Source organism: Haliotis rufescens, unplaced genomic scaffold, assembly GCF_023055435.1.
Source record: "Haliotis rufescens isolate VD_foot unplaced genomic scaffold, xgHalRufe1.0.p SCAF_4, whole genome shotgun sequence".
Taxonomy (NCBI): Eukaryota; Metazoa; Mollusca; class Gastropoda; order Lepetellida; family Haliotidae; genus Haliotis; species Haliotis rufescens.
This window is the reverse complement of record NW_025964112.1, coordinates 64,437,779-64,463,731: the sequence shown is the minus strand read 5'-3', so window position 1 is coordinate 64,463,731 and position 25,953 is coordinate 64,437,779. Positions and strand designations below refer to the sequence as shown.

The 25,953-nt window shown below is 39.0% G+C and overlaps 1 protein-coding gene across 1 annotated transcript; it reads right to left on the bottom strand.

Moving 5' to 3' along the window:
- Positions 1 to 6,021: 6,021 nt before the first annotated feature.
- LOC124152901 (glycerol-3-phosphate dehydrogenase [NAD(+)], cytoplasmic-like) lies at positions 6,022 to 24,564 on the bottom strand. The gene is made up of 9 exons (XM_046525980.2): positions 24,432 to 24,564; positions 13,877 to 14,057; positions 11,753 to 11,893; positions 10,728 to 10,869; positions 10,112 to 10,224; positions 9,642 to 9,762; positions 8,996 to 9,105; positions 7,926 to 8,032; positions 6,022 to 6,996 (listed from the first exon to the last, which is right to left on the bottom strand). Exons 1-9 carry the CDS (start codon positions 24,476 to 24,478, stop codon positions 6,900 to 6,902), a joined length of 1,059 nt encoding a protein of 352 aa, XP_046381936.2. The 5' UTR covers positions 24,479 to 24,564; the 3' UTR covers positions 6,022 to 6,899.
- Between the last annotated feature and the right edge of the window lie 1,389 nt (positions 24,565 to 25,953).

Here is a 25,953-nt window from a genome sequence, read left to right as displayed (position 1 = left end):
GTAACAGAAGAACTGACACATCAAGGATGAAAACAATGTTTCCTAGTCAGATTAGTGAGACGCTCATAGCAAATCAACATAGCTTTAACACTTGCACAACTTTTGAAGTTTCCCTGATTTGGGGGCAAGACAGTAATGGATTGAAAAACTCCCGACTGAAGATGTTGGCTGTACTATCCAAATTCTTTCTTAGAAATGGAAGACACACTTGACTTAAAAAAAACCTGCAATTTGACAGCTGGTTTTCTGAAAATCTCACATACCTCTTGTGGCAATCACTGATATCTAAACATGAAAACATGACTGGCCTTCATTTTGTTTTTTATAATAATGGCTATAATAATATAAAAGGTTTTTCAGTATGTCAACATATTCAAGGGAATCTGCTGGTTTGTCAGTATCTATTAAGAGTAGTCAATATCTATTTAGTCCATAGAACGGTCCCTCACGATTTTAGATCAAATATTGTTAACATTGTTGTTAATATTTATACATGGACACCGCATGGTTTGCATCATGGTAGAACACAACTCAGCAGACATCCTGGACCATCTCGACAAAACCTTCATCATCATAATTCACACACAGAAATAAATACATCAACAACAATTTCACATTATCAGAGCAGCTGTGAACCTAGAACCAAAATAATGTTTAACATATTGTTATAAATGTAACATGTCAGTTCCATCAACAGATCAGATTATGATCACAATTTTGGCAAAATGCATCATTCATAATTTTAGAAATATTATCTAGCCACCAACATTCCAATTAATACAGAAGGAGCTCTCTGAAATTAATAAGTCATCAAAGTATTCATTAATTGTACTAGACTATTTCAATATGCTATGGTAAAACTGTTATATTTGATTTCTTTGGATAGATAATGCAAAACTGTGTAAATGCTATAGAAACAAACAAATTATAATATAACAAAATGATTAGATTATTGCATATGTAAATACGTGAAACCCGTCAACTCTCCAGCAGAAATGTCATTGATCTGAGATGTGAAAGTGGGCCAAACAGTCCCCAAGACAATTTCACGCCAAGACAATCGTAACTCCCATACTTTCACTTAGACATACGACAGTGGTAGCACTACGCAGTGGACACACAGCATTGGCCAGCAGCACACATGCTGATACATGAGACCAGTGTGGGGCAATCAGGCCAGACATTGGTGCATTCAGGGTCCAACTGTTTGGAGGTACTGTTGGGTATCAAGAAACAATATGTTCACACACTTAGATTCACAGTTTGTGCCTCTCTAGGGAAATATATTCTCACAATCAAAAGAAACGCGAATACCATACATGTATGTTCATATATGAAGAATTACTCATATTCAAGATACATGAGATAGGTTAGACACACAAACGAATATACTGGTATGTTGTGGGAACCGACGCTTATGAACGCACCACATGTGACGTCATAGACCCATGACTCGTAAAAACACCATTTGTCTCGCACAGGATTAGCATGAAAAGTAAAGGAAATCACATGCAGCATATCGTGATAAGTAATAAGAAACTGTGGTAACACTTGACGATTGTTAGTTTTGTCATTAATTGGTACACATTGGAAACATCTCTACTTAACATACATACTTCTCTGTATGTTTCTGTGGTTTGCGTTTCTTTTGGTGGTGAGCATAGTTGCAGGCTTCTCACCAAGGCATGAGACTGTATGGAGATGCTACCTCATGGTATGGGTATTGGAGGTTTAAAGTGTATCACAACATTTGATGATGCACAAGGCTGTACTGCAAAACATATCATGGTATATTGTATAATTTTATATTGTGATATATATCATGGAAAGAAAGAACCTCAATTTACCGATATGCCGGAAATACAGCACACCCTTAGCGGCTACTATGGCACTGTTCAAAATATCTTGCTGGGAAATCATGCTGATTGGTGGGTGGGTGAGTGAGTGAGTGACTATGGCTTTACGCCGCTTTTAGTAATATTCCTGCAATATCACAGCGGGGGACACCAGAAATGGGCTTCACACATTGTACCCATGTCTGGAATCGAACCTGGGTCTTCGGCGTGACAAGCGAACACTTTAACCACTAGGCTACCCGACCGCCCCATCATGCTGATGGATTTGTACATATATATCAAAACGATCATAACATATGTCCACGATGGACTTGCAGCTTTCTGTGTGACATAAGAGGACAAGCATGGTCCAGCACATTGGAGGACAACCCTGTTGCCTGGACAGATGATGCTGGGACACACTCAAACTGAGATATCTGTAACACATCAGCTGGGAGAGGTCTGTTTCACATAACACCATATATGACTGTATAAATGACAAGTCAGCAAATTAAGATAAACATTAAAAAAATCAAAAGGAAAATATTTGATCAAGAATATATATGATTATACAAACGCACATAAGATATGCAATGACTGTTGATTAAAACAACATGGACATCAAGCACTGAATGATAAACCATTACTGGATCACCATCATCACCATCATCATCATCATCTCTGAACATGAAAAGCATATGAAACAAAAACAGAACTTTTGAAATATAGCACGATCTGAATCTAAATATATGTAAACCAGTAGGACCCATCTTGAGTACAAACAAACCGCACAACGTTTACATACAGCAAAGAACTTAGGAATATTTCTACTAAATCAAAACTTGAGCAATTTTAATAATAAATATATCAAAGATAACCATAACAAAATGTTCTTTAACAATGAATGTCCGAAGTAATAAACATTTGTTCACCAGACACAAGATATGTTTGATGCTTTACGATGAATCTCTCCAATTTGCTCAAATATATGTTAATGTTAACTAAATTACAAGGAAAAACTCTGATGAGGTCATCACTAACTGATTTACATGAAGCAATTTGCTAACAGAAACTGTAGACCTGCAAAAGAAACTTGGGGCCAACTGTCTCTCATTTCCAAACCTCTTCCTCATTGTGTTTCAAAAAAAATGCCATTCATGCTATACCAATGCTGATTTGATTTGACTCAGTGTTACGACTAGAAACATTTCCTTGCTTCCCCCTCCGAGACAACACAGAGGAGTCCCATTGTGGAGTAGCTTTACCCAATACTTTCCTCCTCCAAGACAACACAGAGGAGCCCAAATTGTGGACTAGCTTTACCAATACTTTCACAGCACACTCCGGAGGAAACAACTCCCACGTACATTCATGATTCAGACTTGTGCAATGGCAAAGTTATTTCTTAAAATTTACGGTAAATTCTCAGAAGGTAATTTATTCAATTTAATGTTTTTAGATTTACCATAATGAGATGTGATTATTCAATTATATAAAAGATTACATGATATTGATGGCCTGGGCCCCGTTCCACAAATGATCTTAGCACTAAGATGATCGTAACTCCCATACTTTAACATAGGTTTTCAACAATCATAACACTAAGATCACTTTGTGGAATGGGCCCCAGAAGTATAATTTACCAGTGAAACACGGATCAATCAAATAAGTTCGGTTAGATTAGGATTCAATCAGGAGAAAGTAGAAATTGTGCCATAAGAAATAGTCTTACGTCATTTTACTGACCTTTTCACTCGTTATGAAACTCAAAATACACATTGTCTTTGTTATTGAAAGCACTGCATTCATATTGGCTCTTAGAATGTGAGGAATCAATTATGAATGCCCACTGTAAATATTCAAATAACAACCATCATAAAATCATAAATATACAATTACTTTCACATCAAAAATATATTCAGCTTATCACAGTATCACCATGATCATATTTAGTGTGGCACTGCCAGTTCATCTTCCCAAGGCAAGGGAGTTATCTTACTATAAAAGTCTAATTTCCACGCTTGCCAGACTTTTATTTTGGCGGAACTAACAAGTAAATACATAGTCCAATCAAAATCGCATAATGAAGTTGACATCCAGTTCGATAACTGCTGTGCAGATTTCGGTTGAATGCAGGATTTGCAAAGCATGTGAACCATCAACGCAGCTTAAACAAATATTTTCCAAATCTATTCATGCTTTTAATCAAGGTGCTCATGTGATTTGATGCACTTCGCAAAGTAAGACCCATTATCACAATATAGATTTTAATTATCAGATCATCTTCACTGGGCACCGTCATTTTGTTTGAAGCAACTGCAAGTGATATGAGAGGTGGAATCTGATTGGTCATTAGGAGTGACATCAAAGGGACATAACTCGTAATTGCCACTGGTGGCGCTATGATCAAACCCAGAAATCCCAGGCTGGTTCAGCAAGGGTGGAAACTGGACTTTTATGGTCAGTTAACTCCCTTGCCATGGGAAGATGCTGCCAGTTGTGCAATAGTCAACCACTACTTGCTGCTACTACTTGTCACTTAGTGTTGTCTGTGTGCTTCCTTCAACTAAGACAGGCACCAGCCCATACACAAACAATATATATATATATATATATATATATTATTATACAAAAAGAACAAATCAACTTAATCTTTGGCTTATGAGGGACTATCATCTGCATACATGTTGGATTACACTGCAAATAGCAAACAAAAGAGGGTTAACTAAAACAAGACAAAACTTGGCACATGAATGTCCAACAGGCCAGCTATGCCTGCCGATGTAATGCTGGGAGAGAGACACCTGCTACAAGATACACTGGCTGCTACTATATGATACACTGGATATCTCTCCTGGTTGGCTAGCATGTCTCTCCTGGTTGGCTAGCATGTCTCTCCTGGTTGGCTAGCATGTGTCTTCTGTTTGGCTAGCATGTCTCTCCTGCTTGGCTAGCATGTCTCTCCTGCTTGGTTAGCATGTCTCTCATTAGGATGTCTGGATAGCTGCTTCACTGAGGACACCCAAGTGTTCTTCACATTTTCATAATACTTGACACTTACATTCTAGTTCCAGTACTAAACCATTACGGCACACATATCTTCTTACATTACGCAAGTTGGATAACATACTCAGGAAATGGGTATTAACACTCAAATAGGACTTTGCAGAAATTATGCCTTGTGATTGGATCAAGAAAATCTAACAAAGGTTTATTGAATGTATCTCACAACATTCCAAACTATGACCTTCACCTTGACCGAGAGGAAATCTTGAGGTAGGAGGTTTATCTTCACTTTACAAAATATATGTAAGTTTTATCGCAAGTAATTCACAACTCAATTGACACAGAGATTTACAGATTATCTGCACGTATTGATGTGGTAATCCCGCCGCGTTGAGGCATGGGATTTACAAGCTAAAGTCGCTCAGAAAAGATAATCCATAAGTCCTTCAAGCTAAGCTGGTACATGTATGTCATTGTCTGTGTAGATTCAGGAACAACTCTATGTACATGACCACACAATCCAGGGACCTGTTCCACAAAAAGCGATCTCTGGGTTACTTCTATTTAAGTTGTATGGGATCTACGATGGTCTGAACATGAAGATCTTTGTGGAACCGGGCCCTGGCCTTTCTCGGGGAACAACAGTGTCAGACACACACCGTAGGGTCAGTCAGTCAGTCAGTCAGTCAGTCAGTCAGTCAGTCAGTCACGGTCAGTCAGTCACAGTCAGTCAGTCAGTCACAGTCAGTCAGTCAGTCACAGTCACTCAGTCAGTCAGTCAGTCAGTCAGTCAGTCAGTCAGTCAGTCAGTCAGTCAGTCAGAGTCAGTCAGTCACAGTCAGTCAGTCAGTCAGTCAGTCAGTCACAGTCAGTCACAGTCAGTCAGTCACGGTCAGTCAGTCACAGTCAGTCAGTCACAGTCAGTCAGTCAGTCACAGTCAGTCAGTCACGGTCAGTCAGTCAGTCAGTCAGTCAGTCAGTCAGAGTCAGTCAGTCACAGTCAGTCAGTCAGTCACAGTCAGTCAGTCAGTCAGTCAGTCAGTCACGGTCAGTCAGTCACAGTCAGTCAGTCACGGTCAGTCAGTCACAGTCAGTCAGTCAGTCAGTCACAGTCAGTCAGTCAGTCAGTCAGTCAGTCAGTCACAGTCAGTCAGTCAGTCAGGTTTTATGCCACTTTTAGCAATATTCCAGCAATATCATGGCGGGGGACACCGGTTGGTGATACTAGTTGGTTCCCCAATTGTTCTTATATGTTACCCTTGTGTTCATATGTGCACAGCAGGAGTGCCTAGTGAGTTGTTCCCCATAGATGTAGCAATGCAGATAAACGTGATGGCCGAATGATCGCATCCAAAAGCGGTAGAGATATGACAATTGGTATTGCGAGATAAGGTACAGATTATGGAAGTGAGGATTGTGAAAATATGCAGGAAATACCCATTTGTGCATAAAATGGACCTGTCCAACATTGCCGAGGTCGGATTCTATTCAGGAAGTCATTATTAAAATACGGGTAAATATTTTTAAAGTTTGTATATTTCATCATCATCCTTAAAGAGGCTGTACAAAATGTTGATATCTCATATAAGAAAAAAGGACTAATGGTTGTTGTTTATCGTACAATAAAACACGGAAGGGAAAATAAACCACTGCAGGGCTGCACCCCTCAAGGAGTTTTCTCCCTGCAGTGTTTTATTGTACGATAAAAACCTCCACTCGTAGTTAATTTCTTAAGAATAATATGGTAGCCTCTTCTTCATAATCACCACTCTATACACACACAATGCCATAATGGATCCAACAGTAAATGTGACGCCATAAGCAGCTTACAAGAGAAGTGACATTTTAAATGTTCCAAAAAAGAAATCAACATAACAGCTGCATTATTCAAAACATGTCCGCTCATTTACCAGTCTTAACATCATGAACTAACACAAACTTATACAGGAAATCCAATCAGGTGAAAGCAGATTTTGTTTTCATGGTATTGCAAACAATTTTTTGTTTTTTGGATTTTTTTTAACAATCCTAATGAAGACAACTAAGAAATCAATAATGCTACATGTGCTCCGGGTGGTTCTTCAAGCAGTCCATGAACCCCGCCACCTTCGTCTCCCCTTTACATATCCTGTGGATGGCTGTGAATAAGGGGAACCTGGAACAACAACACTGGATCTTACTGGAGGTGAAAAGATACATCGGTGTGCTGGTGCATCAGGAGTTTCATGTGACGCTACGATACACAATAGATTTTCTCTGTATCCTTACAAGACAATACACTTGCTGAAATATCTTACTATTCGTTTAATGACCCCTGGCATTTTTGTCAGGCAGATATAGCAAAATGTGTTGTAATTAGCGTTTCAAATTCACTACTAAAAATAGCCACTACGAATATGTGTTTACAGCTAGCTTTTCCTTTTGAACCTGCTCTGAAATATTTCTTGCCAAGAAGTTTCCATGCAATTTTATGTAAATATGCGTATCGTGATACGTATCTGATCATGACCTATGTATTGTGATACGTATTGTATCATGACCTTGCTGTAATGTTACATCCCTAGATCTTACACAGCATGGTAATATACAACATTAGGCAAACAACAATTTCATAGTTGATACAGGGAATAGTACACTGTATGCCCACTTGGACAGATAAACATCAATTGTCATCAAACAAAATGAACTCTGTTTTCATAGATGAGACAGAGAATGCTGCATGACGAAGGCAATAGCTAAGCTGGACATAAGGCTAAAAAAACATAATAGTCTTGGTTCTCAGGCAGTGCCTGCATCATCATAAAGTCCGCCACACATTTCATTATTTCCATTTTAAAAAAAAATACATATTAAAATATTCAGCATCTCGAACACACAAGCCCGGCGGTGAAATGCTACAATACTTATGAACAACATCATTTCGCAGAAATTATTGTAAACAAAATTTGGTTACATACGAGCTTGAACAACAACAAAAAACAAAACAATACCGCCCACTCGGACTATATTTTCAAAAGCCATTGCCTGAGGACCAATTCCTGTATGTGTTTAAGCCTAATCCTGCTGACAAGAAGACTGGCGTACCTGCTCTCCATGTCCTTGTTCTTCAGCATGTAGTTCACCTCGAAGGCCGTGGGGGGACCCTGCAGTTTCTGGCCATTCAGCATTTCCTTCTCCAACTCCTCAATTGTCTAAACAGTCAAGCATACACAGTCAAGCATACACAGTCAAGCATACACAGTCAAGCATACACAGTCAAGCATACACAGTCAAGCATACACAGTAAATCAGGAAATCAATCAGTCGCAAAATAAATGGTAAGGCTTTTGATTTTAAAAGCAATAAAAGAAATGTTCGACAACTCAGATTGTGTCAAGTTTGTCAAAGGAATTTTGCATGTTGTTTACAGACTGGCTTTTTGAAAAATATTATCCCGTCACTTGTTCACACGATCAATATCACCGTCTTGAATACATCTAAATATTTTTTCAAACATATTTTTGGTCCACATTCATTTCAAGGAGATCTATTGGTATGTGGTAGTAAATACACGGCCAGTATAGGACTGGTTATTTTCATTTCACCCATTCATCATGAAAGTAGTCTATCACAGACGGTGGAACGGGTGATCAAATATATCTATGTTTTGAGTTAGTGAGTTGGGTTTACTCCCACTTTGAACAGTATTCCAGTTATATCACTGTGATGCAGGTCTCAGACGAAAACACACAAGAAGTGGTTTTGTTTGTTAGTTTACTTGTTGTTTAACACCACACTCAGCAATATTCCAGCTATATGACGCCAGTCTGTAAATAATTGAGTCTGGACAAGACAATCCAGTGATTGACATCATGAGCATTGGGATACCACGACATGCATCTACCAAGTCAGTGAGCCTGGTTTGCTGATGACCTATTCTACCCCGGATCTCAATCGGTCACAAGAACTGGTATTGTGCTGACAAACGTAGAAACGGCGTCTCAGACGACTAGGCCCCCTGTGTCCCCTCCATGTGTTCATAGCATGTGTCGTGCTAATAGTTCTATTCCATGACAAACAAATGTGACTTTGATCTTGAGGTGAACATTGATCCATCTCGTTTCCCTACATTACACGTCACGTGTTGTACGACCTTCACCCCTTGACCTGCTCACCTTGCCTGTCTTGGCATAGGCTTCTGCTACCCTTCTGTTGCGGCCTCCGTAGCAGGTGGTGACCAGGTCAGCCACTCCACAGCTCTCCAAGAAGGTGCTCTGAGACGAACCTACACAATCACAACACTTCAGTTCAACATGGGGTATTATTGGTGTTCAGCAACATTACAGGTGTGTCATGGGGGCCTTTAATAACTTTTATGTAATCAAGACTGGAATCCAGGATGGGATCCATACACAGTTTCTGAAATTGGTCAAAGGTTTTTATTCCAGGATATCAATCACATTATGTCTAACCATATCCCGATTCTTTGACTACTGAGTGAGTTGGACTTTCTTTAGTTGTTCTAAATGCCGCACTCAGCAATATCCCACCTAAATGACGTTGGTCTGTAATAATCGAGTCTGGACCAGACAATCTAGTCATTGACATCATGAGCATAGATCCATGCAACTGGGATATGACAACATGCATCAACCAAGCCAGCGAGCCTGACCACCCAATCCCATTAGTAGCCTCTAACAGCAAGCATAGTCACCTTTTACCACAAGCATGGGTTGCTGAAGACCTGTTCTAGGCCAGAAGTTCACAGGTCGAGTTGGACTAAACACTACTTTGAACTGCCAGTGTCACCCGTGTTCTCACCTGGGTAGAAGACCTCACAGAACTTGACCATCTCCATGAGTCCAAGTCTGATGACAGCTGCCTTGGTGTTGTCCCCGTAGCCCAGTCCATCAGCGAAGCCAGCACCCACTGCCACGATGTTCTGTCACACAAACACTGCACGTGTCATCACCTGTTTTACACTGTCCCTTTCCATCATGGAATCATAACCAAAGACTACCCTAATTTACTTTGTATATGTTAAATGCTTCATAAATCAAACTGTTCTTTGACTCCAGTACCTGACTATCACATAGCATGAACATCTTCAAGGAACAAAACCAATGTGCAATAAAAGAAACAAAACAAAACAACTGTGAAGAAGTGGATTTCAATCCCCAACACATGGGCAATAATGTCTACATGTGACCTGAAACAGGTCAAAAGGTCCCATCCTGCACCTCCCAAAAGACCTCTGCCCCTCCCACAAGACCTCTGCACCCTCACCATACCTTCAGTGCCCCACAGACCTCCACGGTCTCCTCATCCTCAACCACCACGATGCGGAAGTAGTCAGTCTGGAAGACTTCCTTGAGGACAGCTCCCAATGCCTTGTCCTTACATCCTGAAAGTGTAAGTAGCCCCATGAGTATGTATCAACTACACTTGTACACAACGCTTTGTGGGTTGTCATTTGTCCAGCAATATTAGCAGCAATAGAAATTGGCACCGATCCTGTAGTCCTTGCCAAACTGCCCAATAGTTAAGCTATCATTTGCCATTTTGAAGGGTTTTGCAATATGTTATCATTATAAGGACTAGTGTACTAAAAATGATAGTGTCTACCACTGATTGGACAGCAAAACTTGGGCCGAGTGAACTTGGAATGTGGAATGTATCTGTTTCAGTTTTCCTGACCATGTTTTTTGTAAGCTGGGTTTATAAGGACATATCATATAACTGATCTCCATATTTCATTGAAGATTTTCCTTTAATAACAGCCAAAGTTCTTGAGATCATGCCAATTCACCATCTTAGACGTATAAATGGTAAAAATATTTTCATATCCGCAGCAATCAGAAAAGACTGTCACTTCTATGGTGTCATGATGACGTGTGTGTAACTGACCAATAGTGGCTTCACAATAGTCCTCCTTGGCCACTTCATTGGCAATGTTGGCTCCCATCAAGATGGTGCAGGGGATCTTCAGCATTTCTCGGATTACATCGGAGATGAGCAGGATACCACCTCCCTCGGCCACATCAAAACCCTGTAGTAACACACACAAGTCCATGAAGACAAACATGCATTCAAGAGATGTACACAGCACATGAGGAAGCCACCTTTGGGGCCCCACATTCAAACAATATAGAACAAAACATCAAGGGCCCAAGAACCCACTCAATTTTAAAAACTGTTAGGTAAAAGTTGATTGCCTGGTGCCAGAACTTCCAGGCGCCACTCATGTGTTGTTCCTGGAGTCCACACTGACAACCGAACAGGATTAATGTCTCAGTCACAAAAGAAAACCCTCTTCTATTATTGACAATGTTGACTATTGCAATCTTCACTATTCTTTACGTATACAGAGTAGGGATGGCTATCGATATAGATCATATAGATCTATAATCATAAACGTTATATTGAGCAATTATCGATCAATATCAGAAAGGTAACTTTCAACCAATATTTAAAAAAGTCTGAAAGAAATCAAAATATTTCATGCCACTGGTAAGTGGTGACACACTTGTGCATTGATTACTTTGTGGACATTTGAGATATTACAAAACCAGTTGCTTTCCGTCTTCGGCAATAAATATAATTGACAATAACACGTCTGTTACCGTACAGTTAAACTATATTTCAACACATAAGTCTATGTAAGTCATTATCAATGACACAATTTTTATATTGATAACATTAATATTTCTTCCCTTCAACGATTATTCTGATTAGTGCTCATACTCTGTGCTAATGATTGCAGGATATATCAGGCACAACAATAAGAGGCCTGATTCGTCTTGATTAAGGTGTCCTCAAACTCCATAGACAGTTTCTTGTATGTTATTACCAAACTAGTCTCTAAGACCAACATATATGTTACAGAACCTGTGGCTGTAGGTTCTGATGTATATACATGTATATTTGTTCACCTTGATGAGTGTGACCGCAACAGCACCCTCCTTCATGGTCCCCTGCAGCTGTTTACACACCCCACGCACAAACTGGTGGGGCAACACAAAGATGAGGATGTCAGCATCTGCAGCGGCATCCTTGACGTCGGGGATGGCCACCTACATCAACATGATGACACCGGGTCAGTGGATATCTCACCATAGTCACCGTTAAAAATATTATCCCATTTATGTCTTCAAGATATAAAAGAGAACAGAGCTCCAGATAAGCTGCGTATCTGCGTAAAATATGCATCAGAAATGCAGAAATATGCAGTAAAATAAAATCCAAGTGTATCGAATACGCAACGAATAATTAGAGATAAGCTACAAAAATAAAACTTGTGCGTATCATCAAAATATTGTGCAATAACCCTGCATATTTGATTAGCAAATCAGCAACTTATTTTGAAATTATAAACGGGCATTCCATCAAACTTGCCAAACTCCACGAAGACAGTTACATCACAATCATTTGCCATCACACTTTCTTGTGGAAGTATCGTGGTATTTTTGAGTCCTATAAAGCTCTCGAACCCACACAACACCATTTTGCAGGGACTAGATGAATAGGGTTTTTAGATATTTAACTTAAATACCCACATGTGTAAAAACTAGTGGGTAACAGAAATGTGAATACCCAGATAGAATTACTGATACCCAATGATTTTAAAATGCATGGGTAAAATACCCACAATGCCAAAAGCTTATCTGGAGGTCTGAGAGAATATGGATTTATACAGAATATTGTATCCAAACCTACAGCAATGCAGGGATAGAAATTAACAGTTTTAGTCCACTAGTCCTTATAATGATAACATTCAGCAAAACCCTTAAAAAGAGCAAATTTCTACTAGTCCTTTTGATTATTACCTTAGCTATTGAGCAGTTTGGCAAGGACTACAGGACTAGTGCCAGTTTGGTTCATGCAATGTAAGATGTAAAACTGTCAGTACTTGTAGAACAATATTGACAAAATAAATGCAACCTAGGAATGTATTGGAATCAGTCCCAGTTAAATTATCTTTATTGTTGTTATACCTAGCATATGCCCATCACTCATTCATAGATCAACATGTCCATTAATGTCTTGATGGGGCAGGATCCAACATCGGTAACACTAAAATAATGAAACATCCCAATATGTGGGACTCTCCATCAACATGTCTGTTGAAATTATCCAGATTAGGCTTTCATAGTGTTTGCAGTGACAAGTACAATGATACTCACACTCACAAAACATGTGATCTCACTAGCAATATGAGCAGGACACTGAAACACATCCCGAGGACCACACACTGGCATCTGACATCCACACAGAATTGGACAAATGCAAACACTAAGTTGGAGGTGAAAAAACAATTAGATTTAAATACAGCCATTAAACATGCCAGGCTTGGATGTACTGCTCCACTGCAACATGACAGGGCTGTCCTTCCAATCAAGGGACACTGAGGACACAAAAACACGGGGGCGGTGGGGTAGCCTAGTGGATAAAACCTCATGCACTCACTCTTTTGGATTATTCAATCATTACATAAATATATCCATAATGCAGAAAGAAAAAGACCCACTGTTATGTTGATATTTGTCTATCCTACACTAAGCCAAGAAGCTCCATGCTACATTTGAAGACAGCTCATTGATAAATCAGTGTTAGAAATTGGCACTAGTCCCATAGTCCTTGCCAAACTGCCCAACAGTTAAGGTATCATAAGGACTAGTAGAAATTTGACCTTTTTGGGCTTTGCTATATGTTATCATTTTCAGGACTAGTGGACGAAAACTGTTAGCTTCTTTCGCTGGATAAATGCAAATGATACTTGCATCTTAATTGTTTAGAATTTCCTGTGGAGGATAATCAAGTTGAACCAGATCAATTGTTTTAATGTCAAGAAACAAATGTAACATATGATGGCATGTAAAGTAATTTGAGTCTTTGCCAAAAACTTTTAAGTGTACAAACCCGAACTTGGCCATAAGCTTCATTTACAAGGCCAAACAGAATTTTACAGTCACTGTAATTCACTTGTACTAGTGGTTGATACATCAATGCCGGATCAGTCTAACCAACAGGTAGGCGAGGTGTAGAAGGATACATACCACATTCTCTGGTAGCTTGATCCCGGGTAGGTACTTGACATTCTCATGATCGTTGTTGATCAGCTCGGTCAACTTGCGGCCATTCACCATCTCCTCAAACACCCACATGCGCACCTCCTTGTGGAACATATTCGTCTTCTCCAATGTGTTGTTGCCAACTATCTTGGCAATGGCCGAACCCCTGAAACAGAAGCATTTCAGTTTAGTCACACAGGCTGTTTGAATGGGTTTGATGTGTTACTGTGGACAAACTCAATACCCTGACCCGATTTCCGTAAAAAGTTGCTTCTAATGACGTACTGTGGACTCAGTGCCCCGACCAGATTCTCACAACAGTTGCTTCTAATGAGGTACCGTTGACTAACTCAGTGCCCCCATCAGATTCTCACAACAGTTGCTTCTAATGAGGTACCACAGACTAACTCAGTGCCCCCACCAGATTCTCACAACAGTTGCTTCTAATGAGGTACCACGGACTAACGCAGTGCCCCGACCAGATTCTCACAACAGTTGCTTCTAATGAGGTACCGTGGACTAACTCGATGTCCCCATCAGATTCTCACAACAGTTGCTTCGAATGAGGTAACTAACGGTGGACTAACTCGATGTCCCCACCAGATTCTCACAACAGTTGCTTCGAATGAGGTAACTAACGGTGGACTAACTCGATGTCCCCACCAGATTCTCACAACAGTTCGTGTTTCACAATTACAACAGCAGCCTGTACATAATTGAGTCTGGACCTGCTTGGTTAGAAGATGATCATATCACAAATAGAGATTGTTATACAAGCATGTGTGTCATACTGAGTGTCTGAATTTGTGTATATCCTGAGTGAGATCAAGGGTAATACATGAATTCTTTCACAAGTTTTGTAAAATCAGTATGACACACATGCAAGTGTCATATACTACTCGATATTTGCAAAGGATCACTACTTTATATGGTAACACGTCAAATTGTGTGCATTTGTTGAAATAGCAAAAGACAATATTGCGTGAAGACATGTTTAATGAACAAAAGTCCGTTGTCATAGCACACATTGCCAACAGACAGCATGTGAGTGAGTGAGTATGGTTTTATGCCGCTTTTAGCAATATTCCAGCAATATCATGGCGGAGAACACCAGAAATGGGCTTCACACATTGTACCCATGTCTGGAATCGAACCGGGGTCTTTCGGCGGGACGGGCGAACGCTTTAACCACTAGGCTACCCGACCGCCCCTCCAACAACATGACTTTGATCCATGTGATGCAATCACAGCCTGGCGCCGTCATCTCTTGCACCCAATGTGTCAGGATGGTGGCCAAGGGAGGATTGTTCCACTCTCCAGTAAGGGCATTGCCAAGTTCGTATAGAGTTGCTAGATGAGCAGGTCATCGATTGGGATCGATCTGCAGCTCATTCCACATGTGTTCAATAGGGCTGATCCAAACATCTGGTATCGATTCCATGCCCTACTGATCACATTTTACCTGACACCAAAGACATTTGCAACGTTTGCAAGCTAAACAGGCTAGTTTGATATTTGTCAGAAGCAAGTGAGCTGCTTATAACATATCAATATATTGAAATCACAAATCAAATAAACATATACTAGAATTGCATAACTATCACACTGGTTTCAGCATGTTCAAGTAATTTACTATGGCCATACGTGAACACATAAAGCACCAGTAGCATGGTGCCACATGTTTACCAAGACCATATCAAACAGATGTCACATGCCTCACATGAGAAAATGTTGTATTAGCAGAACTCAACAAGTCCCAGCACAACTAGTTCAATTCGTGTTTCACAATTACAACAATTTCACACATTATCCCTGCCTAGCAATCTATACAAAACAATCTGATTTACCCAGTATCATGTGAACATCAACTGTTCTATATTCATGCTTATTCAAGATAAAATAGTTTTGATCAGGAAAACATGCTTTTTCAAGGTACTGATTCATATAACATGCATGGTGCACAAGATGATTTCTTGTGGATACACATGGTACTGACAAAACAAGGTACAGTGAGAAACATGGCACTGAGAGAAACGAGGTACTGAGAAAAACAAGGTACCAAGAAAAACATGGTTCTAAGAGAAACGAGGTACTGAGAGAAACGAGGTACTGAGAAAAAATGGTTCTAAGAGAAACAAGGTACTGGGAGAAACATGGTACTGAGAAAAACAAGGTACCAAGAAAAATATGGTTCTAAGAGAAACAAGGTACTGAGAAAAACAAGGTACCGAGAATAATATGGTTCTAAGAGAAACAAGGAACTGAGAAAAACAAGGTACTGAGAAAAACATGGTACTGAGAGAAACAAGGTACTGAGAGAAACAAGGTACCAAGAAAAATATGGTACTGAGAAAAACAAGGTACTGAGAAAAACATGGTACTGAGAAAAATATGGTACTGAGAGAAACAAGGTACTGAGAAAAAAATGGTACTGAGAAAAATATGGTACTGAGAAAAACAAGGTACTGAGAGAAACAAGGTATTGAGAAAAACAAGGTACTCAGAAAAACATGGTACTCAGAAAAACATGGTACTAAGAGAAACGAGGTACTCAGAGAAACAAGGTACTCAGAGAAACATGGTACTCAGAGAAATGAGGTACTGAGAAAAACATGGTACTCAGAGAAACATGGCACTGACGAAACAAGGTACAGAGAGAATCATGGCACTGACGAAACAAGGTAGAGGGAGAAACATGGTACTGAGAAAAACATGGTTCTAAGAGAAATGAGGTACTGAGAGAAACGAGGTACTGAGAGAAACGAGGTACTGAGAGAAACAAGGTACCAAGAAAAATATGGTACTGAGAAAAACAAGGTACTGAGAAAAACATGGTACTGAGAAAAATATGGTACTGAGAAAAACAAGATTCTGAGAAAAGCATGGCCCTGACGAAACAATGTACTGAGAAAAGCATGGCCCTGACGAAACAATGTACTGAGAAAAACATGGTACTGAGAGAAACGAGGTACTGAGAGAAACAAGATTCTGAGAAAAGCATGGCCCTGACGAAACAATGTACTGAGAAAAACATGGTACTGAGAGAAACGAAGTACTGAGAGAAACGAGGTACTGAGAAAATCATGGTACTGAGAGAAACAAGGAACTGAGAAAAACATGGTACTAAGAGAAACAAGGTACTTAGAGAAATAAGGTACTGAGAGAAACAAGGTACTGAGAAAAACATGGCACTGACGAAACAAGGTACAGAGAAAAACATGGTACTGAGAGAAACGAGGTACTGAGAAAAACATGGTACTGAGAAAAATATGGTACGGAGAGAAACGAGGTACTGAGAAAATCATGGTACTGAGAGAAACAAGGTATTGAGAAAAACAAGGTACTCAGAAAGACATGGTACTAAGAGAAACGAGGTACTCAGAGAAACAAGGTACTCAGAGAAACATGGTACTCAGAGAAACATGGTACTGAGAAAAACATGGTACTGAGAAAAACATGGTACTCAGAGAAACGAGGTCCTGAGAGAAACAAGATGCTGAGTGAAACAAGATACTGAGTGAAACAAGATACTGATGAAACAAGATATTGATGAAACATGGTACTGAGAAAAACATGGTACTGATGAAAGAAGGGCTTAAAATTTTCTATAACTTCTCACCCCTAAAATGTCTTTTAGTGCAATCTAAGATTAAATCCTTACTTCCATTTGCCTCATTTTGTGGTGATTTAGGAGCAAATAAAGATGTTGTTGTACACAACATTACAAAATGGCTGCCAGCTTTGTCATTCGGGATATATCTTTCTTTGAGTTACCCACTCACATGAAACCCGTAATTACACTATTCAGTGTCAATTTAAAAATTAATTAAACACACACAGAGTAGGGTTGACATTTCCACTAGCCAGACAGGCCATCAACTAATTGTTTCATCAAGCCTTATATAATTTTAACTGGCCACAGGGCAATATTAATTTGACCCCTGCATGCTTTTTTTATTTCAATTGAATTGATAGGGAACTGGGGACACAGTTCGTGATGGTCCTAGAAACTTGATGCTGAGCCTACATGGTAATGCATCTACAGTGTGCCACATACACACGATGCGACAGAAACAATATGAGGCATTCTACCATGAACATGATAAATGTGGAATTTACTCCATTCTGATTGGTCAATCTGAGGCTATTAAATCACAATAACCCCCCTCTGATTGAAACAGCTGGTTTGACGGCCGCATCACTGTGGAAGCTAATACCGTATTCGACGTAATAAGCACCCACGGCGATATTTGCTGATATATTGGCTAGTGAACAAGCCCAATTTGCATCCCTTCCGATTGACCAATGTACACAAGACTTATTTATTCGGTATAATACGCACACGTGTGTTATATGCACGCTTATTTATTGGCAATTAAAATCTGGAAAAGTATATCTGTCGTACATAAACATTTCAGGCTGTCAGCATAAACAAAGAAACTTATCTTTCAACTATGTTTTTTTCCACCAAAATAATATTCTAATAGGAGCCCCCTATTTCTAATTTTTTAGGGCGCTCCGGGCGCTTATTACGTCGAATACGGTATTCATAGAATAGTACCATTTTCAGTCATTGTCGGTAGGCATATTTCAATAATTATATCTACAATTACAGGATACAAAATGCACAGATGCTGTTACTATAGTATTCAAAGGATGTGTGGCAATACGTTTCATGCAGAAAACACAACAGAAATCTACAAATGGAATGTATTTACGTTTTGGAGACAACAGAGAGCTTGGAATTTTGGTGCTTTTCTATATACGACTGTGACGTCACAGCTATCCATACAAAGGGGACTCAAAAGGAAATGCGCTCTGTTGTGACCTTGACCTTGACACTGCTCAACCATGTTTCACAACCTTAAAGTTGACCTTGACCTTTGACAAAAATCATGACCATTGATGAGATAGGATTTTTTTAAAGACATTTAACTGTCTTACAATAACCTTAAAGCAGTGCGCTATCATAGAGAAGATATATACCAAGCTTAATAATAAATGTTTAATAATTAATACTTTTCCGACAAAGCACAATCACAAGCGATTTTGTTAGATTGTTTTCGTGGTCTTCACCGTTGACCTATACATGACATGTGCCAAGAGACTTACCCAGGACCACATGGAAGGAGTCCATGGAAGAATAATGTCAATAATCTTTACGTAACAGTCATGAGAAAACTCAATCGCGTTGCTCAAATTCCAACAAAACCTAAAAGCAGTCCTGTTTCATGGGGCTAATTATAGTGAATGTGTGAGTGAGTTGGGTTTAACGCCACTTTGAACAGTATTCCACTTATATCACGGAGTGTCAGATTAACGTGGGAGAAAAACCTGAAGTGATGCAGGTCTCAGACGTTTACCACTTCGGTGAAGCCCACAAGCACAGGTATGGAGCTGACAAACGTAGAAACATAATCGGGGCAAACCGGGATTGGCTACTCATGAAGAGTCAGAGTGTATGCAGTTGCCCGGGAGAGATGTGATGGGAGTGCACATTTGCCAGGTCCTCACAGTCTAGTCTTGCAAAAGGGGGCTTCAAGGTAAGTCAAACACTGACCCTCACAGAAGATTCAATCACATAAAAAGTTTGAAGAAACATCATCTGATCGAAAATAGTTCACATACTCTTATTTCTTTATTAACATTACTGTAATACATGTACATTGAACAACATAATCCTTCTGCCCTGCGAAACTGGGAAAAGACACATGAATACTGATCGCTACAGCCTTGACCCAATAACAAGAAAAGACATGTCTGAATGTACAGTTTCACCGGATTACACTATCAACCACCATTGGGTTATGTCAACATATCTATTCTGCCGAGGCCTACAAGATTTCTGTCTCAGTCAGTGTTCATAGAGTTCAATTTGGACCCTGGATGTGGGTCAGTCATAGCCTCAGCCTGTGTTAACACAGGCCAGAGCATTCATCAGGTCTCTTTTAGCGGGGATGTATTTAGGATAAATGATTCCAAGCCGTGAAAAAATTAGCTTGTTCAAAGTGGGGATTTTTTTAAGTTCATATTTTCTTTTTTTCAGAGGAATTTTAATATAGCGTTATACATTATTGAGTGAGTGAGTACGGTTTTACACCGCTTTTAGCACTATTCCAGCAATATCATGGCGGGGGAGACCAGAAATGGGCTTTATACATTGTACCAATGTTGGAAATCAAACCCAAGTCTTCGGTGTGATGAGCAAACGCTTTAACCACTAGGCTACCCGACCTCCCCCGTTGGAACAATGCATTCAATACAGTAATATGAAATTAAGCTTCTTACTCTTTTTTGGTCCTGTTATCAGTGGAATACAAGTCTCCTGACCAAGACATTAGATAGGTTGTAACTGTATCTACATGGAATTCCCATTTAGAAATTTTAAATGACAACTGCCGCAGACTTGGGACCAAACACTAAATCTTGAAATTAATGTGTGTGTGTGAATCAAATGAGAAAAATGTGAGTGGTCTTTGCTTGCATTGATTAAACATCGCATTTCCAGTCAAGTCTCCTTAATCCAACTATCGGCTTTATCCGACACTAATGATGGGAACCAATTAAATCAGTGCTATATAGACCTGTTAATCCGACAGTCTCGCACTCCGACTCTGACACACCTAATTTGCAACGAATTGCTTAAATCACTTATTAATTAGTCTTGTTAATCATGTTAATCAGACAGTGATCAGTGTACTCCGTGGTCATCTGCCCGCAAGAACACAGCCCCGTGTTTTGATGCGAGACGAGTAGACAAGTAGCTGCATATTTCAACGGCTGCAGAGATAAACTTGCTTAACAATAAACAATAACTGCTTTAAATAAACAAAACAGGATTATTCACATGCCTAGATTGCCCCAATCTCATTAAAATCAGATACAAGTTCTCGCAATCGCTGAGGACATCCCATTACAGGTCATGTCAGAACAACATTTCGCGAACTTTGACCAATCAATGAAATTACCAACAAGAAGTCGACAAAAGCCACTAAGAAAGCAGCTTTCTTAAACATTGCGGCACTAGTTTAAAATTGGCGAATTCCATTCCAGACTATGCTTTCAAATGTATTTTGAATCAGTCATACAGTTTGTAACAGTAGTTTTGTGTTAAACTTTAGAGGTTGCATGACTAGAAAACATATTCTGCTAACAATGTAACATAACAATATAAATATTTCCTTTTTCCTTTTGTTTTTTTATTTTTCAATCGTTATCTATCGTGTAGTTGTCCGATTTTCGATTACAAACATTGATTCTACCTAATTTTGTTTATCCGACATACTCGTTAATCCAACATAATCATATGCAACCAACAATGTCGGATTAACAGGATTTGACCTTTAATCTCAACATTAAGACCGCCTAACTTCACATTTTGGATTACAGATATACCAACTTGGACATAAAAACAAACAGCTATGTATATATTCCACACCACTGTTTATTGAGCAGAACTTGTAAGTTGTAACAAGTATATTGTCATTCAAACACTAGAAATTACATAATGGACATCATGTGAATTGTCACAGTAAGGGTCAAGAGTTCTACTTACTCGTGTCAAACTATGCATCACTGAGTACTCCAGCAAGTCCAGACAGATGCCACCCACACAACACAGTGTCTTAGTTGTTTGCAACTGCGTCAACTTGAGTTGGTTTTATTACTTTAATTCCTTTGAACTTATTTTATGCATGGCAATAGCATAAACACATAAGTTATCTGTTGTTTTGAGGAAAACACTATATTGTTTTTACAGAAGTACTCTACTCTAGTATTCTAGCGCTAATAACCTGTGCTATTTTCTGTTTGATAGGACTAATGATGGATTAAGGTAAAGATTCTCCTGCAAACCTCACAAAAGCCATTTTCTCTATATAGGATAGTAATTCCACTATGGGCTTGGGAGGGGGAGTCACATTTCTGCTTGGGGCAGTCGCATTCATTTGGGGACTTATTCATTTCAAGATTTACAGTATCAACCTCCGAGCAGGTCCAGATAAATCCCTGTAGTACACATGCTGTAGTGGGGTCAACAACTGAAACTGATTACAGTACTGCTACATATGACCATGTTTGACAGGTCACAATCAATACACCTTGTTGCTGCTTATTAGCTTAGCAAAAACATACCATGTGGGTACAAAGTCCAATCGCCTTCACTGCAGTATTGACATTAAAATGTCCCATAGTCCATCGGCCTATAATAGCTTAACTCACAAGAGCTCCACACCCTGGGCTATAAATCCAAATAAGGATAACATTATCATTATTAATTATTATTATTATTATTATATCTCAGTAACATATCTTTATGTAAGCTGCAGAAAATGTATCCTCTCATCGCTTCATCTTCATCAGTTGTTCAATATGTCATCCGTTACAAAAAACGCCCATATGCACTATAAGATTAACAAAAACTTATACTGACTACAAATAAACAAAATACTATTACAATCTATACACATGACATACCCATCTCATCCTTAATCACTTACCTCCAGATATGTAACACTTTATTTCATCTACTGTGAACTTTAAATAAAATTTAAACCTCTAGCATCCGTCATCATGTTCTATTTTAATAACATTACTTCCAGATTGGGAAAACACATATGCACTGCAACACATCCTTAAAGCAGAATGTTCCATACCTCCAGCTACCATAACAAGAAGGTTCTAGTTTATTGGCCATGACCCTCAGTTTCAGCCAATCACAGACTTGATTAATCCCAGATGGAAACATGGGTATTAGCTCTCATAACCATGTCAGACTATCAGTGGGGGTTGGTTCAGTATACAAAGAATCAAAACTATCTTACAAATGGGAATTCCAGTAACCTTGACCTTCTATGAAGGTCACTCAAAATTAGACCATTTCAATGTCTCATCCGAAGAATATATATATCCTTTCATCCTACTACAGCAAACACTTCAACCATACTTTTTGAGGTATCAGAACCATAAAACATGTTTGAGTGTATGACCTTAAGATTGAATTTCACCTTCAAGGACGATGCAGCGCATCAAACAAACAGGATGCCCAAAGGTGGGATTCAGTGTAATACAATAGCATATTCTCCTTATTGAAAGTAGATCAACGTAACCAAGTAATGTATTCATATGATATGATATTTCAAGTCATACATGTATAAGCATGCAAATCACATAACTTATGTGCAGAAAAATGAATATTAGAGAATTACCCTAATTGTCACAAACCCAGTTTCACTAACCTACAACTAAGGGTTGTGTAATTATGATGTCACTACACTATATTCCTGTTGCTATGACATCATGAAGGAAACACTGCTGCATATTGGAAATTGAGATATATCAGTACCTTATTTAGCAAAATTGCAGTTCACTGTGATAACTGGCTCTGGCTGCCAGTTGTAGCTCTCACTCAGATACTTTGGGCTAGTTGTGTTGGGGGAAATAGTTTGATAGGCATTACATAGAAGCTGACAGATGAGAAAGTAGGCAAAAATTTATGAATAACATTAACAGTAAATAAAGAAGCTATCCATAAATTGTGTCTACTTTGTGTTGGGGTAGGTTACCCCCAACTCTATCCTTAGCCCTTGGATCCCCTTTCATCAAGCACCCTTTTACAACCCTTCGGGATAGGAAGCTCTTTCCTATAACACTCCCCTTAAGTTTAGGGAAATCCATACACGTTTTCGAGTGTTTCAATTGCACATGTGCATCTAGGTCAACATTCATTTGCTGATCACAAGGCAAAACAGGAAAAATTACTTGTAGTAAAGTGTTGGCTAATTAGAGAAAAATGTAATTATGATACTTTCTTGTAATTAAAGTTTTATACATAACAGAGGCGGATACAGCTTTTTCGAAAAGGGGGGGGGTGCACAACTAAGATCTATTTATTGTCTTTGGAGGTAATTTATACAGAAATAAAGATTTTTTTCGAAATAAAAAGGGGGGGTGCACACCCCCCCTCTGTATCTGCCCATGCATAGATGCTGTAAGAATATTTGAAAAAGTCAATACAACAATGAATTATTTTATGCAAAGAATATTAACAGTCCAATTTCCATAATGCCTGCATGTATGACATGTGTTTTTGTTTCAGTGGCTAATAAGCGCACCTTGGCAACATAATGCACAAATACTGTTGACAACAGTGTACACGGTGTGAAGAACTAAACATTATCACGCCTCACTACATGCACAAAAAAGGTGAAAAAAACGAAAAACTTTTTGACATTTTCCTTTTGACAATAGCCTACATCATACAGACAGCATGAACTCATCTCGTTAATCATAACCTTAATTTGTACTAGTATCACCTACATTTGAAACTGTCAAACTGTTACCACATGACGTATGCATATATCCATTCCAGTGATTCCACTGATACTGGTAGCATAAATGTTGGCACTTGCAAGTTGCACGAAATCTCAGAAATTCTTGCTCTGCAGACAGTGCCACCAACAATGCAACATTGGCAATATATGCGGTGCATCTATATGCAAGTAATAAGCAGACGAAGGTTTGATATATAGGAAGTCCTTACCAATTTCCTGAGCCGACAACACATATTTTCTTTGAAGATTCTGGCATCGTGCAAACTCTGTTGGACACACCGTTGACACGAGAACGCTTACAATCAACTGTGACCTCCGAACCTTAGTTACTACCGCCGCCTATCGGTGAGAAAATGAGGTGAGAGGTAACTCTTGTTCGACTTCAAATTGCTTACCATATTTGAAAGTAGGACTGTGATTGCGACACATATATCCGTATCTCACAACCAGAGGCGCAAATGCTTTTTTGGAAGGTTCAGATTGCCGTTAGATGTTTACAAATCAAAGAAAGAACAATACGTCTTTGGTTCAGTGTTGTTAATATTCCTGATTTTTTCTCCAAAGATTTATGATAAATGAAATTTTAAAAAATAGAAACCCAAAGCCAATTAGTCATTTTCCGATGTCAATTTATGTACAATATGCCACTTCATAATTGTTTTCTTTTTCATGAATTTCAAATAAAAATATATCCATAAAATAGTAGCAGTAGTGACTGTAGTACGTGGTAGTAGTGGTAGCTGTAGTAGTAGGAGCTGTAGTAGCAGCCGAAGTAATAACAGTAGTAGTTGTAGTAGTAGTAGTAGTAGTAGTAGTAACCGTAGTAGTTGCAGTAGCAGTAGTAACAGTAGCTGTAGTAGTAGTAGTAGTAGCTTTAGAAGTAGGTATAGTAGTAGTGGTAGTAGTAGCTGTAGTAGTAGTAGTAGTAGTAATAGTAGTCATAGCAGTACTAGAAGTAGCAGTATGTAATATTAGCTTTAGAAGTAGATAGAAGTAGTTGCTGTAGTAGTAGTTATAGCAGTAGTAGTAGGCTGTAGTACTAGCAGCTCTAGTAGTAGTAGCAGCTGTTGTAGTCAGTTGTAGTACAAGTAGTAATAGTAGTAGCAGCTGTAGTACTAGTAGTAGTAGTAGTAGCTGTTGTAGTAGAAGTAGAACGAGTAGTAGTAGCAGTAACAGCAGCAGTAGAAGTAGTGGTAGTAGTAGGCTGTAGTAGCGTAAGTGTAGTAGTAGTAGTAGTGACTGAAGTAGTAGTAGTAATAGTAGTTGTGGTGGTCGTAGTACACAAGAAGTAGTATTAGTAGTAGTTGCAGCAACATTAGTAGTAGCAGTAGCTGAAGTAGTAATAGTGTAGTAACATCAGCTGTAGTAGTAGCTGTAGTAGTAACTGTAGCTGTAGCAGCAGTAATAGTGACTGTAGTAGTAGTGGTAGTAGAAGAAGAAGAAAAGAAGAGTGAGTGAGTGAGTGAGTGAGAGAAGAATATAGCAGGATAACATAGCTACCAACAAGACAATATTTTGAAGATGAAATTTCTCTTTAATAGAATAAAACAACATTACATCAGGGTCGGTGTGTATTTTGAGAATTGGGAGTACCATCTTAATTATCAACTTTAACTAAATTAGTAGAAAAAGAATTGCGTGTGCCAACAGTACAGGAGCCTTAAAGGTCTGCCCCTAGAATGTACAGCCTCAGTTCCAGGCTACACCATGCCGATGGAAATAAATAAGGGA

Bases quoted from the DNA above. Each gene is read 5' to 3' on its own strand.
- LOC124152901 (XM_046525980.2), bottom strand. From the start codon at position 24,478: ATGCCAGAATCTTCAAAGAAAATATGTGTTGTCGGCTCAGGAAATTG. The intron at 14,058-24,431 runs GTAAGGACTTCC...CTTCTGTTTCAG, and splicing joins GTTGTCGGCTCAGGAAATTG to GGGTTCGGCCATTGCCAAGA. The intron at 10,225-10,727 runs GTCAGTTACACA...TTACACTTTCAG, and splicing joins CTATTGTGAAGCCACTATTG to GATGTAAGGACAAGGCATTG.